The 12,469-nt window shown below is 40.5% G+C and overlaps 1 protein-coding gene across 4 annotated transcripts in view; it reads right to left on the reverse strand.

Moving 5' to 3' along the window:
- Positions 1-6,806: 6,806 nt before the first annotated feature.
- GTF2F2 (general transcription factor IIF subunit 2) overlaps positions 6,807-12,469 on the reverse strand; it is a 142,793-nt gene continuing 137,130 nt past the window's right edge. For all 4 annotated transcript variants that reach the window (XM_038381053.2, XM_038381047.2, XM_043500782.1 and 1 more), the window contains one exon: positions 6,807-7,617. In XM_038381053.2, coding sequence (XP_038236981.1) covers positions 7,498-7,617 — 120 coding nt within the window. In that variant the 3' untranslated portion in view covers positions 6,807-7,497. The remainder of the gene's footprint in view (positions 7,618-12,469) is intronic.

The following is a 12,469-nucleotide window of genomic DNA, read 5'->3' on the forward strand; positions in this document are numbered from 1 at the left end:
AGAGAGAAGGTCCTCTAGTGGATTGGTAACTAATTAAAAGATAGGAAACAAAGGGTAGGAATAAATGGTCAGCTCTCAGAATGGAGAGAGGAAAATAGTGGTTGTTCTCCACGGATCTGTACCAGAAGCAGTACTGTTCAGATCATTTATAAATATGCTGGAAAAAAGGGTGAACAGTGAGGTGGCAAAATTTTGCCGATGATACAAAACTACTCGAGAGAGTTAAGTCCAAAGCAGACTTCGAAGAGTTGCAAAGGATTCTCACAAAACTGGGAGACTGGGCAACAAAATGGTAGAATAAATTCAATGAGAAATGCTAAGTAATGCACACTGGAGAACATGCATATAAAATGGAATCTAGATTAGCTGTTACCACTCAAGAAAGATCTTGGAGCCACTGTGGTTGGTTCTCTGAAAACATCCACTCAATGTGCAACTGCAGTCAAAACTAACAATGTTTGGAATCGTTAAGAAAGGGATAGATAATAAGATAGAAAATATAATATTGCCTCTATATAAATTCATGCCACACCCACATCTTGAATTCTGTTGTCCAGATGTAGTTGCCCCATCTCAAATATATGCTTGGGAAAAGGGCAACAAAAATTATTAGGGGTATGGATCAGCTTCCATATGAGGAGAGAGAATGCTGGGACTTTTTAGCTTGGAAAAGAGATGACTAAAGGGGGATATGATAAAAGAAAAGGAGTACTTGTGGCACCTTATGATAGAGATCTATAAAATCATGGCAGGTGGAGAAAGTAAATAGGGAAGTGTAATTTACTCATAACACAAGAATTAAGGGTAGCCAAACAAAATTAATAGGCAGCAGGTTTAAAACAAACAAAAGGAAATATTTTTTCACACAATGCACAGTCGAACTGTGGAACTCTTTGCCAGAGGATGTTGTGAAGGCCAAGACTATAACAGGGTTCAAAGAAAAACTACACAAGTTCATGGAGGCTAGGTTCATCAATGGCTATTAGTCAAGATGGGCAGGGATGCAAAACCATGCTCTGAAGTGTCCTCAGCATCTGTTTGCCAGAAGCTTGGAATGGGCGAGATGGAGTGGATCACTATCTGTTCTTGCCCATATGCTCAGGGTTTCTTGCCCATATGCTCAGGGTTTAGCTGGTCGCCATATTTGGGGTTGGGAAGGAATTTTCCTCCAGGGCAGATTGGAGGCGCCCTGGAGGTTTTTCGCCTTCGTCTGTAGCATGGGGCATGGGTGACTTGAGGGAGGCTTCTCTGCTCCTTGAAGTCTTTAAAACATGATTTGAGGACTTCAATAGCTCAGACATAGGTGAGGTTTTTCATAGGAGAGGTTGGGTGAGATTCTGTGGCCTGCGCTGTGCAGGAGGTCGGACTAGATGATCAGAATGGTCCCTTCTGACCTTAGTATCTATGAATCTAGGTGGGTACTGTAGTTGTAAGAATGCATGATAGAGATTTTGTAGGTGTTTGTCTCTGTCTGAGGGGTTGGAGCAAATGCGGTTATATTGTAGAGCTTGGCTGTAGACAATGGATCATGTGGTATGCTCTGGATGAAAGCTAGAGGCATGTAGGTAGGAATAGCGGTCAGTAGGTTGCCAATATAGGGTGGTGTTTATGTGACCATCGTGTCACAGAAATGTCTGCCTCACCATTGAGCAAATTATCAGAGAGCATCCCTCTCTCTCCCCCTCAGCCTACTGTATTAATTAGATACTTTAAAATTCTCTGTATAGTGCAGCCATTGGTTCCTTTGATCATGCTAACAAAAGAGCAGAGCCCTTTCAATGTGAGAACTTACTAGGCAGGTAAACAGACCTTGGTCAAGCCCCCTCTTTCCCCAAACTGGGCCATTAATTCTAGTAAGGCATTTCATTACCTGTTCCACCACAATTGTGTGGGGATCATTGTTTCATCATTTTCAAAAGCAAATGTAAAGCTACTGAGCTCTTCCACTCCTGGGAGTTCCCATTTCCTCTATACTGACTGATTTTCAAGGTAGCCCTGACAGGCACATTCCATTCATTTTATTGACTAATTTAGATAAACGCTGCCCCGCAGCAATTTGACACATATTCAACTGTTGTAAAGAACCTTCCATTGTTTCAGTTGCCACTTTAACTCAACCCTTTGTCCTTTCTTATTCTTTTTCTCTTTATGGTCATTTAGGCCTCATCTTGGCTTCAGAATCAAAACACTGCGAACATGGTTGTCCGCAATTGGTTTAGCTGAACTGGTATTGAGCAAAGGCTAGCTACAAAAGCACTTGTGTTCAGAATTCTTTCAGATGACTGTGCTCAAACCTTGCTCATAACACAGGGTGTAAGTGGTTAGCTGAAACAATGCTGAATGTGGCTTTTCCTTGTCTACCCTTGCAACTCAGTGGTGCTCAGTGTTAAGCTTATCACTGACAATTGCTCTGCAGCCGTTTAGTATTGTAGTGTAAACTAGGCCTTAGTGTTCTGCATTTCTTCTTCCTTTACCTCTTCCCCAGAGAGGCACCAGGACCTCTTCTTATCCCAGATTCTAGTCTACGTTAGGACCTCTAGCTACCGTCACCCACTGCCAGTCTCCCCATTTCTACTCTAGAGAGAGGATTCATGGCTTGCTTGTGGCAGGTCGGCCACTACCCTCTGCACTCAGGGAGAGAAGTGGGCAAGGGGCGGGGGGTATCTCAGATTATGCACAATAAGCTTGAAAAATCTTGGTTGGAGAAGCAGCTGGTTGGATGGAGGATAAACAAGGCAAAGAGAGGAGAAGGTTAGAGCTGAAAGGTAGAAAAATCTGAAAACTCACAACAACTCTCGCAGAAGTTTAAAGATCAAAAGGCAGAGAAGCTCTGGGGAAGTGTTCCCACTGCTGTTCGTATCACAGGGGCACGCTGCCCCTGAGCGGTGTGTCATGTTGACCACAGCTCTGAACTGTTTCTGGAAATTGCAGAGAAAGGACCCTCACCGGGGTGAGCCTGCAGAAGTGCTTTCAATCATGAATAATAAATAATCAAAGAAAATGATTTGCTGGGAGTCAATATGATGACTCACCAAATGCCAGTGATGGTGACATCTGAACGTGGGTAGGCAGAACTGACACATACAGGAGGTATGTTCAGTCAAAGCCAATTTAAAGCAGCTGGTGAAGACAATACAGAAGTGACTCAAAACAGGGTAGGCTTTGAGGAGCACTCACTGGGATTTTAACAGCTAGTTTGCACTGTTCCCACTCCAAATGATGACGCTCATGCCTGTGTCAAAGAATCAACAGACACAGTGCCAATAGACACACGTGTGACTTTCTGCCAGCACACTAGAGAAAAATAAAGAAAACTAACATCTCTTATTTATAAGACAACCTCCCAGAACTGACAGTGTCTAGCATCATCTACTCAACCCGTTGTTCTGAGTTTATATTTTAGAATATACAGACTTACATATGCACATTCCAAGTTAGACCTGCTCATCTTCCACATAATTTTCTGGAGACTGCTACTGCTAGATTCTTGCACTGCCTTCATCATGAATCACATATGCTTGGACCTTGTTTATACTAGGGAGTTTTGCACTGGGATAACTGCACTAATGTGGTATGCCCTGACTTGAAGCTGCTGCTCTGAGTTTACCCTCTGGATTTATACCAGTGCAGCTGAAGGGGTGCAACATCCCTAACACTGATGACTAGCTTTTTGCATCCAATTTGTCTGTCATCTTTAGGGTAAGCTACTTGGGACAGAGACTGAGTTGTCTTATTTTAAAAGTACCAAGCACACTGCTGACACGTAATTCCTGGGGTTGGAATTAGGACTATGGATTTCAACATTTATTTTCTGAAATATTCAGAGGCTGCTTTTAGGAATTAAATGCAAAAAGTGCAGTTTCAGACATTTCCAGTTGATGTTTATTTTACTTCACATGCACATGATCCTTAGTCTACTAAACAGCCTAAAACATAAGTCATGGCATGAACTACAGGGTGGGTTCCCAATTTTTCAGTGCTTGAGTTGTATCTTAATAATGATCTTCTCATGGACCATCTCCCTTCTCATTCACTATTGCACAAGCCACTCAATTGTGCCACTATATTCCCTCTGTTCAGGAGTATGTAATATCCCTGTGGCAGCTACAGAACTTGCCAGCACGAAGTGACACTGGGAAACTGATAAACCTAAAAATATATCTGTTTATTTAATGAAATTTAGCAAGCAGATACAAGGAGAAAACAGCACCATGTGACCGGCCAGTTCTCCAGGGATGACCAAGCACATGTTTTGCGAACCACAGTTCGGGAACCTCTGCACTAGAGAAAAATGCAATCTTATTGTAGGCATCACCATCAAGCAGGAAAAGGCAGTCAGTGGAGGAACAATCACATTCAACATTCCTGCAACTCTCTGGTTAAATGAATAAATAAGTAGTCAGGGAGACCAGGGCATCAGACCAGACTGCCTAAAGCCAGGCTACTCCCATCAGACTGCTCTGGGCAAGTGGCACTCCTCTTCCCTTCTGTTGGTGGAGCTCCCTGGAGAAAAAACTAGTAAAAACTAGAATCCCAACACTATTTTGGGATTAGTAGGTATTTGTACATGAAGGGATTAGTCATCCCATCCCTAATTCAGACAAATTTTAGGTCCTTAGCACCATGTATTATACCATATGGAAGAACCCTGAAACCAGGCAGAGGGAGAGAAAGGGATGAATTAGCTGATTGAAGTCTGATTGTCTCTAGGTCAATGCCTGAAGATCACCTGCAAACTTCAGTCTGTGAACAACACAGTGGCCCGGCTCCTGGGTGGATCAACTTGCAAAGATATGGATATTAATTTATTTCTGGCAACATTAGTGTCTTCATGTTACCCATTCTGAATAGGTTACTATAATACATATTTATCTCATATATGCTTTTAGTTTCTGTAAACAGTGCCTAGTTCCTATAGCAACAGGCATTCTGCATATCACTAAAATAATTGAATTCTTTTGTATTACTGTGACTGATCAGTTCATCTCACTATAACTACAATATTTTGCTAAACCACTGAGCAGCTGAAGACAGATTATGAAACAGTAAATTAACATGCATCAAAATAAAAAAGGTTTCAGAGTAGCAGCCATGTTAGTCTGTATTTGCAAAAAGAAAGGGAGGACTTGTGGCACCTTAGAGACTAACAAATTTATTTGAGCATAAGCTTTCACGAGCTACAGCTCACTTCATCGGATGCATCCGGTGAAGTGAGCCATAGCTCGTGAAAGCTTATGCTCAAATAAATTTGTTAGTCTCTAAGGTGCCACGAGTCCTCCTTTTCTTTTTGCAAAATAAAAAAATACATTCTTGTTAGGCGAATCACACAGGACTGCCATCAAGAGCATTTTACGCCAATAGCTAGACTAAATTTCTATATCAATATTGGCAAGTTACAAATAGAAGAACAAGATTGCATGCTTTTTGCAATAGAGACACGTATTTCTGTTCTGTTTGTACAGCACCTAGCAAATGGTGTCCTTTTCATGACAATCCTAGGCACTACAGTATAACAAATAAATAATAACTAGGATTGTGACTTTAGAAATCAGGATATTTCCAAAAACAACAGTAAGGGAGAACTGAGTTCAATCAAATGAAGGCAATCAATAGAAAGTACTTAAACTGGAAAAATTAAATCAGGATTTTTCTTTCTTTCTTAAGCAACGGGTAAGTAAGCAGGGCAAACTGTGTACAGTTCTCTTCTCTGCACTCACTCCAAATAAATATTTTTTACCTCAACTGGATAAACCTCTGTGAAACTTGGCCTCTGAGCTACTGTCCTTCCTTTGGCTCCATTCCACTTCCTTTGCCTTCACCTTGACCTTCAAAGCCATTAGTGGCCTAGGACTCTGCTACATCAGTGTCATCATTTGTATCCGTGGGCCACACCCATCCATGGCTAATGCAGCTCAGAAAGTCCAGAAAAAAAACACTGCAGAGCTGGAGATAAAGCATTCGTGGCTGAAGGAGCTAAGCTGTGGAACAAAATTCCAGTGCAGATCAGAACAATACAGAATCTCATCATCTTCAGGCAATTCTGAAAGACTCTCCTCTCTGATAAAGCATTTCTTCCATAATCAACATGATAATGACAATAAAAATATCTGTTCCACCTTGTGTTTAGCTGTGACATTCTGAAATAGAGCTCTGTGTAAGCTCGAAAGCTTGTCTCTCTCACTAACAGAAGTTCTTCCAATAAAAAAATATTACCTCACCCCCCTTGTCTCTGTAATAAAAACATTGGTATTTACTCTTATTAACAATTTTTTAAAGTAGATCTTTCCAATTTCATTGACATCTGTCTACAAGTGACATACAGATTTTAGTGATGTGGGAAAATGTGATGAGGGAAAAAATATCCAAGGCATAGATTAAGTTAAATTGACCCTGTTTAAAAACAAAATGCTTTTAACACCCTCCTCCCACCCACCCAATCTGAAACTACTGCTATAACTGAGTTAATTCATATGCATCCTTACTTTTGTTTTCACATTATATTTCCTGAAATTTTGGGATGCCAAAATATAACAATTCTTTAAAAAAAAAAAATAAAAAATAAAAGGAGACTACTTTACACTTACAACAGTACATGTCAGCTGGGTGCTTTACAAAAGCGGGGCATTTAGCTCCATTTTAAAAATGGGGAAAGCGAGGCACAGAATGATTAAGTGACTTTCTCAATGTTGCAGGGAGATCCAGTGACAAACTCAGGGATAGAAACTATGTCTAAAAATAGCCTTTCATATCTATATAATTCAATTGATCAGAACTCTAATATTCACCCAATAATATACATAATTTTATTTGGTACAAATTAAATGCTCTCTTTATTGATATGCTTAAACATAAAACATGAGCACATTTTAAAAAACAAACATATTAAAGGTCTTATGAGGCCAGAGTAGTTTTTCCTCAGCGATCAACTGTAGTGGTTCCCCTCTCCCCATTAACCAGTTTAGTAAAGAGCTTTTTTTAAACTGAGCATTATTTGTTCTTAGGAAGACTTAGGATCACCATGAGTGTCATGACTAAAGACTGATCCTAAAAGGCACAGAGTGCCCATAAATTCCCAATCAATATTAACTATGGATGATCAACACCTCACGGGATCAGGCCCCTAAGGAACACAGTAGAATAGGAAGTAAAAACGCAGCACTGCTGGGATGCAAAACACATCCCACATTTTACTTTAAAGCTATCAATATTTAACAAAACTCAAAACTACTTAAAAAACAAAGCCAAAACTCAAAAGGTTTCTAATAAAGATCTAATACAAGTTTATTCTGTAATTTTTTTTGTCAAAAATAAGACAAACGTATAGAAACGTCCAAGAAACTTGCTTTTAAAAATGAAGCCAGGCAAATTACAAAGTATTACTGTTTTTAAGATCTCTTGGTACTGAATTGTGCTCAGTCCAGTCTGTTTAACTGCAGTGTTCCCTCAGTGCAGTCCCATTATTCTATAGCCTCTGTGTTTGCTTCATTAACAGTTGCATTAATCACTCTTCTCCTCTCCTTGATAATGTCTATATTCTGGCTTCAGCTCCCATGTGTTTTTGTGGGTTCCCTTAACATTGTAGATGCCTATTTCTCTTAAAATTTCTTTCAAGTATATCTGAAAAGAAACAAAACAGTTAAATTACAAAGACAGGCAATTACTGTAGTTCTAATTGAAAACAACACACGATCTGCCAACCCACATTTACACTGTTAATAAAAATGATAATGAAATAAGCTGACAACTACCAATAACAATTTCTTTATAAGGTTTAATAGTTTAATGGAACTAACTTCTGACACTCTGTATGATTAGTTGTGCAATAATTGCATTTTGAATGAATGTCTGACAGGTTTTAAATCCCTTGACTACCATACATATTAAAGCAGAAGTAGATTTAATAGTCAAGAATGCATCCTTGGAACTAGAGAAGGAACAACTGAGTCACAACTATGACAATTCTTCAGTTGGCCTCATTGTTTAGTTTAGAAGTGCAGCACCTCTAGCGAGCTGAACTAAGGGTCAGATGTTGGGGCAGCAGCTGCTTGGAGTGTCACAGAAGCAGTATTCTTAACATCCCAGGAAGGAGGATTATATAATATCTGTAGAGCACATGTAAATGCAAAGCATTAATACCCAGAGGTCGGGAGGCAAGAAGGATCCCATGGCACACTGATTTGTTGGGAGATTAGAAAAATCAAAAGGCTGCAAGATGCCGAAGATATGCTTTACAAATGTAGTTACACCAAAAATTCAGAGTGGACAATTTTATCTTTCTATTGGACAGTACTACAATGCTACAAAGGAGTCCAAGTGACGAAGCGCCTTCAACTTCAGAGTCCCGGAAAAATGGCGGGAGGTCACATGTGCTAATGGTGAGCTTCTGAGTGTAGGAGTTTCAGGAGGTTACAGTAAGCTGTCCCAATCACTTCAATAGATACATTAGGGGAGTAAATACCTGAGAGGGTGAAGAGATATTTTAGCTAAAGGACACTGTTGGCACAAGAACAAATGGGTATAAAACTGGCTGCGAACAGATTCAGGCTGGAAATTAGAAGGTTCCTAAGCATCGGAGGAGTGAGGCTCTGGAACAGCCTCCCAATAGAAACTGTGGAGGAAAATACCTTAATTAGTTTTGAGAGCAGGACAAATTTATGAGTCCAACGGTATGACCGTGTTGCTTCTGATGGCAAGGTGCAGGCTTAGCAGCCCTGGAACTCATTTGTGATTTATATCTTATGCTCCTAAAAGCTCATGTTTCAGCCACCCACCTGTGGGGGTCAAGAAACTATTCCCCCCCCTTCCCTCATGTATTCTGAATTTTTTTTTTTGTTTTTAACCTCCTTCCTTTGGAGCAGTGGGGATGGCTACAGCTGGAGATGGGCCACTGGATGGGGAGGACCAGGGCTTTGAGGTGGCATCAAGCATCCTCTCTCAGGTGCTTGGCTGGCTGATTCTTGCTCACATGGTCATGGTCTAAGTGATTGCCATATGTGGGATTGGGAAGGAATTTTCCTCCAGGTCAGACTGGCAGTGACCTTGGGGATTTTCCACCCTCCTCTGTAGAGTCAGTGAGCCTCACTTGCCAGGATTATCTGGGTATATCTCATTTCCCTGCCATGGCAGGGCCTCAGGCACAGGTGCACCTTGGTCCCTCCTATTCCCTGCCTGTGACACATAATAGTCTAGTCTCTTGTGGGCTGTTATAGTTTGGTCTAATTTTGGTTGTTGGATTTAGTGTTGGTGGCCTGTGATATACAAGCGATCAGACTTGATGATCTGGTGGTCCCTTTCTGGCCTTAAACTCTATGACTCTGACTCAAGCCTATTGGCAGTACTGCTCATTTACTGGATCCTCAGCTGCTTCTGGATGTGCAGATGATACCAGTGACCAACTGCCTTTTTCCTCACTACTTTTAGCCAGACCTTTTCCTCACTACTTTTAGCAACCTTTTCTTTCAGATTGCTACAGTGATCCTTGCTTTTGTCACCTCAAGTTTGTACTTAGTGCCAGTACTCCACAGGATTTGTTAAATATCAACATTCAATACCTCAGAAAGCATCTTAGCCAATTATTTTAAAATTCTTGGGTGAAAGATATGTGGTCTGGCAGATTTTAAAATGTTTAACTTTAGTAGTTATTTAACATCCTACCTAATTACAGTCAGAATAATTGTGATAAAACAAAGTCATCCCTTTAAGACGCAAGTATATCATCTTGTTTTTTTCCAAATAAAGAACAAGTATGTACTGAAAAATGCCTTCCCCTCCTCATTACTTAGATTTTACCAACCCCACCTACTAACAGACTTATACGATTATTAGGATTTCATTTGTTCCAGATATACATTTTTAAATTGTGGCTATTGGTCCATAATAATATACCCCCGACTTTATGAAAATATTTACCATTTATATTATGACTGTGCCCAGAGTCCCCAATCAAGATCATGGCCCCATTATTCTGGCACTGTACAAATAGAAGTAGATATTGGTCCCTGCCCCAAAGAGCTTACAAGCTGGCTAAAGCTAATCAGTTTTTTGACTGTGAAACAGTTAACAATGATTGCATCTAAAGATCAACTACAAAGAAAAAAATTGGGGTTGTGGCCTCTTTTGCTTCTTCATAATGTATATTGGAAAGTTTTGCTGTTGGCTTGTGGTTATTTTTTTTAAAAGATTAGATAGATATTCAGGTACTGCCTACCCTGGAATACTATAGCAACTATAGTTTGAGAATCAGTACATAAGATTTATACCCTGACATAGGTATAGTGTGAGCACTTTCAAACTCATTCTACAAAATTTATTGATCTGTGTTTGTTAGAATTTTTACAGCTTTTTACATCTCTAGTGACACTAAGTGATAACATCTGCCTGATCTTTCTCTTACAGCTGAGCCCATGGAAAGCAAACATTTGTTGATACTACAGCCTACCTCTCATCCTTGTGCAATTTTATCTCCTTCCCAAGTTTTACTTGGAGCAGAGACTGAGGTGAACGTATGCAAGAAAGATTTGGCCAACTTTATTTTTTGGCTTTAAGAAACTTAAAAAAGATGTGCTTTGTATCTTTTACAGATTCTGATCATTAGTATTCTCCCACATCAACATTTTACTAAGGCCATGGCTACACCTGCAGTTGTAGAGCACTTGGAGTAAACCAGCCTTCGGCGATGGCAGCAGGGAAAACGCTGCTGAGTGTTTACACTCTCAGCTGGAAGCGCACTGGCGTGGCCACATTAGCAGCTCTTGCATTGCCACAAAGAGCAATGCATTGCAATAGCTATCCCAGCATACAAGTGGCTGCAATGTACTTTTCAACTGCAGGGGGTGGGGTGGAGTGTGACAGGGAGTGTGTTGTGTGTATGTGGGGGGAGAGAGAGTGGGTTTTTGGGGGGGGGCTGAGAGCATGTCAGCATGCTGTCTTGTAAGTTCAGACAGCAGCAGATCTCCCTTCCTCCCTTTCCCCCGCCTCTCTCTCACTCAGCGCAAGCAGCATTCCTCAGTAATGGTTCCTCTGTCCCGGTGTAGATAAGCAGCCAGCTGTCAGAAACGGAGCTTTGAAAGGGCATATCCACATTCCTACAGCGAGTTCAAAACAATGACAAGAGTGGCCACTTGATTTAAGGGGATTATGGGACATTTCCGGAGGCTGATCAGAGCACAGTAATGCAACACCTTGTTTACACTGGCGCCGCGGCACTCCAGCGTGGCACAGCAAACATTATTCCACTCGCCGAGCAGCGCCGTAGCTGGGGAGTCAGAGCGCTCTACGTGCCTTGCCAGTGTGGACGGGTAATGAGGTAGTGCGCCTGGAGCTCCTTTATTGTGCTGTAACTCGCAAGTGTAGCCAAGCCCTTAGCAAAGCATAGTCTACCACCACTTCTGTAAAAAATGTTATTCAAATTAGATTTACTTAGGAAAATCGTTCTTAAAATCCATTCTGATTATTATGTAATGATTACAAATAAACCTGGATTAATAATTGACCACACATACAAACAATCTGCTTTTTCATCATCTTTTTCCAGGTCTGCAGTTAAAATGATCATTGGTACAAATGGCAAACAAAGAACACAGCATTCATTTTGTACTGCATGGATGATTCTTCCATATCTGAGTTTTAAGTGCCATGGAGAACTAACCCCAGCAGGTGGCAGCAGTAGATTAAAGGAAACTGAGATGCACATTACTGAATCCGTGAGAACAGATGAGCTTCCTTCCAAACAATATACAGCTGCTTTCATATTACAAACTAGACAGACTTTTCAGCGGCCTGAGTGAGTATTCATACATGATTCTAGATCGTGCAGATCAATTATGTGAGCTTTTTTGTTAAAATGATACTGGTAGCATGCAAAATATTTTCAAAAACATGCATGCCATATATACAATTAATAGGAACTGCATGCAAGTACACTGAAGCATGCACGCACAGAATTAGGCATGCATTCATTTTCAACTCTTGTGCACCCATGCACAGGCAACTTTGCACTTCATAGCATGGTTTAAGAGTGTTTGGGACTAAGATCTATTTATGGAATCAAGGCCAAATTCTGCTCTTGAAGATGTGCACAGCCACCACTGAAGTCCATGGGAATGAAGCACAACAAAAGCTATATACCCACATAACCACATTAAGCAAATATATGTAGGCAGTTATTGGATTGAATTGATGAATTTATGGCTTAGAAGACAGGTCACACAACTGCAAAATGCTTCTGTGGAACAGAAAGCATAGCATGAGGAATACAATACTTATGGGCATTTCTGAACAGAATTCATAGAACTAGGCACTTTATTTTTTTAGATCAAACAGAACAGACAAGTTTTTCCGAGAACAAGATTTGATCTTTGTGAGGAAATTTAAGGGAATTTTGGCCCTGTCTACTGTGGGATTAAACTGTTACCTGAAGCATGGTTTTAAAACTAAATTTAAACATGGTTTAAAGACACTGTGAATAGGA

The sequence above is a fragment of the Dermochelys coriacea genome, chromosome 1 (assembly GCF_009764565.3).
Source record: "Dermochelys coriacea isolate rDerCor1 chromosome 1, rDerCor1.pri.v4, whole genome shotgun sequence".
In the NCBI taxonomy this organism is placed as follows: domain Eukaryota; kingdom Metazoa; phylum Chordata; order Testudines; family Dermochelyidae; genus Dermochelys; species Dermochelys coriacea.